The sequence below is a fragment of the Nicrophorus vespilloides genome, unplaced genomic scaffold (genome assembly GCF_001412225.1).
Source record: "Nicrophorus vespilloides isolate i.1.1-1 unplaced genomic scaffold, Nicve_v1.0, whole genome shotgun sequence".
In the NCBI taxonomy this organism is placed as follows: domain Eukaryota; kingdom Metazoa; phylum Arthropoda; class Insecta; order Coleoptera; family Silphidae; genus Nicrophorus; species Nicrophorus vespilloides.
In genome coordinates, this window is record NW_017095529.1 from 5331 (window position 1) to 12609 (window position 7279).

General features: G+C 32.4%; 2 protein-coding genes across 2 annotated transcripts in view; one reads left to right on the top strand and one right to left on the bottom strand.

Annotated features, from left to right (window-relative positions):
• Positions 1-3879, bottom strand: part of LOC108568574 (oxidative stress-induced growth inhibitor 2-like) — a gene marked incomplete in the record, with an annotated part of 8687 nt that extends 4808 nt beyond the window's left edge. Inside the window, 1 exon segment of the mRNA XM_017929789.1 lies at positions 3677-3879.
• Positions 3880-6711: 2832 nt separating this feature from the next.
• Positions 6712-7269, top strand: LOC108568498 (circumsporozoite protein-like; the record flags this gene model as incomplete). The annotated part of the gene is made up of 2 exons (XM_017929668.1): positions 6712-6765; positions 6829-7269. Coding segments are annotated over exons 1-2 (486 nt in total), but the record flags the coding sequence as incomplete, so codon positions are not given.
• Positions 7270-7279: the final 10 nt, after the last annotated feature.

The following is a 7279-nucleotide window of genomic DNA, read 5'->3' on the forward strand; positions in this document are numbered from 1 at the left end:
TTATTAAAAGCAAAGAAGAAGAAAAAACCGGTAGTTTTGAAAATAGCATCCATAAATATTCGAGTCTTGTAGAAATTTGACATTTGCAAACATCAAAAGATGTAGTATGTGGAAATAAAAAAGGGGAAATGTATGATGAATGATAAGATTTAAATAGTTAATTAACAAAAAAAATGTAACAGAACTGTTGGAAATTTATATATATATATATATGAATAAAAACAAATATTGTAACGACAGGTGTCAAAATTGACGTACAGCTAACATAACCAACATTAATTTCGATATTTAAAGTGACAGCTGTCAAAAATAACATACGTTATTAACATAACCATAAAGATGATCATTTTAAATGACATTCTATAGACAGGTGTCATAAATGACATGCAACAAGAAAACAAAATGATTTAGGTATAGAGTAAACATGGACATTTTCAGATTTTATCAACTGATGAAAAAGCGTTGAATAATGAAGGAAAGTTATCAAAACCAAAGAAGAAGAAAGAAAAAACCGGTAGTTTCGAAAATAGCATCCATAAATATTCGAGTCTTGTAGAAATTTGACATTTGCAAACATCAAAAGATGTGATATGTGGAAATAATAAAGGGGGAAATGTATGATGAATGATAAGATTTAAATAGTTAATTAACAGAAAAAATGTAACAGAACTGTTGGAAATTTATATATATATATGAATAAAAACAAATATTGTAACGACAAGTGTCAAAATTGACGTACAGTTAACATAAACAACATTAATATCGATGTTCAAAGTGACAGCTGTCAAAAATAACATTACGTAACTAACATAACCATAAACATGATCATTTTTAATGACATTCTTTTGACAGGTGTCATAAATGACATTCAACAAGAAAACAAAATGATTTAGGTATAGAGTAAACATAGACATTTTCAGATTTTATCAACTGATGAAAAAGCGTTGAATAATGAAGGAAAATTATTAAAAGCAAAGAAGAAGAAAAAACCGGTAGTTTTGAAAATAGCATCCATAAATATTCGAGTCTTGTAGAAATTTGACATTTACAAACATCAAAAGATGTGGTATGTGTGAATCAAAAAGGGAAAATGTATGATGAATAATAATATTTAAATAGTTAATTAACAGAAAAAATGAATAAAAACAAATATTGTAATGACAGGTGTCAAATTTGACGTACAGCTAACATAACCAACATTAATATCGTTGTTCAAAGTGACAGCTGTCAAAAATAACATACGTTATTAACATAACCATAAAGATGATCATTTTTAATGACATTCTTTTGACATATGCAACAAGAAAACAAAATGATTTAGGTATAGAGTAAACATGAACATTTTCAGATTTTATAAATTGATGAAAAAGCGTTGAATAATGAAGGAAAGTTATCAAAATCAAAGAAGAAGAAAGAAAAAACCGGTGGTTTCGAAAATAGCATCCATAAATATTCGAGTCTTGTAGTCTCTTCGCCAGAGTCACGAATTTATCGGCGATGTCGTAACGTAAATCGCACCGAATACCGTTTTTTTTTTTTGTAAATTTCTTTTTCTCGTTTCATTCCTGTCTTACCGCCTCCGCATTTTTAATTTCTTCTTCTTGCTCGCTCGTAATTCGTACTGCAAAAAAAAATCCTGCACGTGATTCACGCGTACCAATTACGAATTTCTAGTTTTATTTTATTTTTTTCTTTTCGTAATCGCGCCTGTCGCATTTTGTTACTTCGGAAGTGGTGAAACCTCTTGGAAAACACGTCGTGTCCAATTTCCAATTGCGTTCGACGTTTCAGATTGCGATAAGTGTGAATACACATCGATCGAAATAATTATAAACAATAAATAAACGATGATTCGGCTCGATTCGATCGATTAATTCTCCTTAATTTTTTTTTTCTTTGCATCATACATCGGTCGATGTGCGAGAAGATTTACCCGCAACTATTTTTAGATGTTCGCGACGCATAGGAAAAGCCTTAGTGCCAACATAAAATTAGATGACCCGTGCGAAACGTAAATGATTGCACGCACGTTTTCTACGATTAATTTTTTTAAACTTTAATCGGAATTCCTTTGTTCACATTCTGTTTTATTTTTACATATTTACATATTTTCGCTTACCCGGCAATTTTAATGAACCGTGATGCAATTTCGTGCAATCATAGGCAATGTCTCAATCGAAGTATTAAAATCGAGTTTGGCAGCTCACAAAGCAATTTGACAGTTGTCAAAAATGACGTTCAATTTGTCAAATAACATCTATTTATTACCTATAAAGGTTAATCAATTTCACAGTTATCAAAAATGACATTCAATTTATCAAATAACATCTACTTTGACATTCAATTTATCAAATAACATCTGCTTATTACCTATAAAGGTTAATCAATTTGACAGTTATCAAAAATGACATCTATTTATTACCAATCAATTTGACAGTTGCCAAAAATGACATTCAACTGCTCGATGTTTGACAGTTTTCAATAAATGTCAAATTGCTGTTTGTAGTAACGATTTTTTTTTGTTCTAATTAACTCAATTATTTAATCAATTGATCGTTGATTTTGAAGTGCTTCAATAATTTGGCGAAATGCGTTTTTAAAGGATTCACGCGCTCCGACGATTGATAAACAACTTACTGATTTTTCTTCGATCGCACTATCATCATCGCTTATTATCGCTTATTTGAAATTGCGTGTTGAGACGTGTCAAAAAATGTAGAGGATTTGTTTTCAAATCACTACTGTTTTTGTGCACGCAACTGCAAAATATGCCAGTAGAAACAACCCAATTTTACAATCCGAAGGTCGCAAAAAAACAAATTATTCTACTTAACAATACTTAAATCACCAATTAAAAAGTAACGAGGTATTTAATCATTACTTGTAAGATAAATATTTAAGTACTTAAAATAGATAATACAACTTAAAGTAAGTATAGATATTATAATTACTTAATTTGCATACATATATAAATCACAATTAAGAACTGAGATTATATTGCTTAATCACCATGACAACGGTGCAATATTTTTTTTTAACAAAATATAATCGTTGCGCAATTAATCTTAAAGCCGCCAGTCAAGCCTCCGATAAATGTTTATTTATGATTACAAATATTGATGATAATTTCACATACTTTTTTTTTTAATTAAATTCAATTATTACTCAACGTTACACAAAATAACATCTAGAACAAAACTATTTCGAAATAGCCAAACAATGACTTTTCTTTATTTATGTTTCGTTTTTCTTTTTGTGCAACCGCAAAAATTTGCATCGCTGTCAAATTCCCAGCTTATTTACTTGAGACGTAACACATCCAATCGTTGAATAATGACATTATAAACGTCATTTTTTGACAGTTTAATAACCTAACAAAGACTTATTTTCAAATAATGACATTATAAACGTCAGTTCTTGGAAGCTGTCAAATTTGACGGAAGTCACGATAACATTTTGATTTAGCGCCGCTGAATGTAGTAGATAACGATAAGTAACAGCGAAAAGTAATAAACACGAAAAATATATGAATTTCAGTGTATCTTTTTTGAAACGATGTATGAAAATGTGCGAATTTTTCTCACCTTTGAAGTCTGATTTTCAGTTGGTAGTGGTGGTGTGTGTAAAATCACAAATATTGCACCACCGTTGTGTTTGTTGTTGTTGTTGTTTAAACTTTTAACCGTCAGTTAAATCGCTCGTTAAATGCACAAACAGTCAACGTGAAAAACGTGTAATATATGTGCGCGCGTATCGTCGTCCACAAAGTACCACAACCGGCGTCCGGCTTTTGACTAAAGAAACCGCGTTGCCGAGATACCGGTTTTATATATACCGCCGACTTTTTCGTATCTGCCGTCTCGCTCCCACGCATCGAGCGATCGCGCCGCGGAATACGTAACTTTTCAGAGCGATGCGTGCGCCACCTATGACATATATTACGTACAAACACACTCATCGTGACGAGTGGAAACAGTATACGCATGGAAACTGTCTAATCTAGACAAAGATGGACTAAGACCCCCCGCATATTCAGACAGAGAACTCTCACTATCTCTCTTTCTCTCTTAATCTCTAAATCTCCAGACATCTTCACACAGAATAAAACTTTTTTGTTGAGCAAAATTTATAATTAGAAATTTTGTAATAAATCAAAAATAAATTCAAGATATTTTTTATTTACAGATAATTAAACTTAAAGTTGAACGATTTGTATAATTTATATAAAATTAAAAATTCTGTAAGAAATCTCAATTTACAATTGAAAACGAAAATTGTTTATTACAACAAATTATCTGACCTGACACGACCCTCATCATCTCATCATCGATTATATTTATAAAAAAAAAAAAACAAACGTTGTTTTCTTCATTCAATCGAATTACAACGAAAACACCTTGATTTTTCCACATTTTTTTCGCTCCCTCCCAATTGTTTGTTGTCCCATCGGTTGTCATGACGAAAACCATGCACACTATTTGCACATATACCGGATCATTTTTTTGCGTTCGCACTCGTTATCTGTGAACGAATGAGAGATGGCGCCTCTATTAAAAAAAAAGATAATTTACAAGTTGCAAACAGCGAGCGGAAATTTTCCGAGCAATTGCATCATCATCCGTTAGACTAATTATACCAACTTGGATACAGATTCGAATTCCATTCGATACTCGTATCCATTAAATAGTGCATTATTTCCAGCGTCTCTAGGTTTCATCAAAACTATTTGAAGGACAGTAACCATGGTGATTGATACTGCATTTCGATTGTTTTGATATTCAAAATTAATTAATTATGTGATTAGATTTGTTATTGCAACTCAAAATAACAATCACCATGGTAATTCGTTTTTTCTAAAGATTCTACCATATTTCAATTGATATTCGAACTCATTAGCGAATTAGGTGACTAGATCTATTGTTACAATTGTGAAGGACAAAGCGAATTACTTTTCTACTCGATGATCAATAAGTTAAATATTGAAACTCGCTGAATTAGAAGTAGTATTTTTCTTGTCATCGTAAAAGTGCGTCTGTAACGCTGTCAAATTATGACGCCATCTATTGTTCAATCAATGCGAAAACTCTTATGAACATTATAAATGTTCTAAATGCGTCGCAGATTTATTTTTTCTAAAGTTATTAATAAATAGTAAGCAAATATTGAGTAGTCAACAAGTGCAAGCAAACAAACAAACAAAAAGGAAAAAAGAAAAGCGGTGAATGAGTCAAGGCGCGATTCGTCTGTTTTGTAAATACACATGTCAATCAATGTTGCTGCCCCGCATTCTAGATTCGTCACGGCTTCACGAGCTCACAATTAATTGCTAAATCAATTATTTCGCAGACTGAAAAACGAAATCGATTGTAAATAATAATTAATATATAATTACCAAAAAAAAACAAGAATAAAGAGCGCTTGTTTTCGAATCGAAACAGTTGAAAACAAATCGAGTAATTTTTTTTTAAAATAGATTATTTGGTGTATGCAACCAAGCTTACACTTTCTGTTAATGAATCAAGTGTAAAGCGGTAAAGGTGAATTTATCAATGAATGAATGATGCAAGAGAATCTCTGTTTTTATTTTAATGCAAATAAGTGTGTAACAGACAGAAGTAAGTTATATTTTATTGTTTACTTTCTGTTGGTTCGAGTTGTAAGAGTTTATCGGTGATTTATGGAGACGCTGGGGGTCATTCGGAAGGAATATATAAAAAAATATATATAAAAGGAGGCGCGACTCTTATCGCGCTCGAAACTTTCCTCGGTAAATTTGTTTACAGCGTAACAGTTTCTACATCATAAATGTATTAATCGTGTATCAATTAACAATAATTATTATTGTTGCAGCGACAATTCTAATCACATTTTTTGTTATAAAAGAAAGCATTATAACTTTTATATTCTTTTACAGATTTCAGTGGTTTTTTTTGTTATCGATTTCAATATTGAATATTAAGGTAATAAATGGATAGTTTATGATTGATCATTCGATTGATTAACGAAATTGTTAACTTAGAATTGTGAATACAAATTTTATTTTGGAAAAATTGACAAAGTTAACAACAGAGACTAAAACAATTACTCATATAATTCACTGCCTAACTGCTTAAAACCTCGTAAAAGTTATAACGAAAATATAAATTATAAATATAAATTACTTGTTTTTTTTTAAGCAAAAATTGATTGTCATGGCAACCAGATGATTTTATTGTAGAAGTTTTTTCAATGATGATTAAAAGAATGGATGAACCAAACTGCGAAGCAGTCCAAACGAATATAAGAAATATTCTTAATTGAAACGAAACACTGATAAGATTTAATTTAAACATTAAATTAACAGATACATATTCCCGCTTATTGAATATACAGTTATGGAATTGCTAATTTGCTAATCCGGCGAAGGAATATTAAATTTTAGCTATTTACGGACGAGCGGCGGATATATCAGCCCCGTCCTTTCTGTATAGATGTCACCAAATACACGGTTGACTAGATTTTTAATTTTGTAAATCCGAAGGTGTGAATATTTGAAATGTACTTGTTAACAAAATATGTGTATCTAATTATTTAGACAATATCTATGCGAGCGATAAGAAGGTGTTGCTCATTAAAAAATTAGAAAAAAAAGTGTTCTAAATTTCTAATGTTTTCGATGGCACCTATAAATAGTCGAAGCAAGAAGGCAGAAGTCAGACTAGATCTACGGTTCAATCTACCATGTCCAAGTTCGCTTTATTCTTCATCTTGTTGGTGGCGTCTCAGGTAAATATAAAGAAAAATAATGATTATAGTATAATTTATTGTGAATAATCTGATGTAATTTAGGCCCAAAGTCGTCTCATCGACGGCCTTGTCGGCGGAGTCAAAGGTGCAGTCAATGGAGTTGGTAGCTTAGTGGACGGGGTCAAGGATGGCGTAGAAGAGATCGGCGAGGGAGTCGGCAAGGGTTTGGCAGGCGTGACAAATGTAGCCAACGATGTAGTGGGCGGAGCGTTGGGCGGAGTCACGAACATCGTCGACGGTTTGGGCAATGCAGTCGGTGATGTCGTGGACGGTGTCAAGGAAGGTGTCAACGGTAATGTGAAAGAATCTGAAGTCGTCTCCGAGGATGGAAAGAAGGGTATTATTGGTGGAATCTTGGGAGGAGCTAAGGACGTCGTTGGCGGTATCACAGGCGGAGATAAAGACGGATCGAAGGGCTTGATTGGAGGAGTTTTGGATGGGACCAAGAACGTCGTCGGCGGTGTCACGGATGGAGCCAAGAACGTTGTCGGCG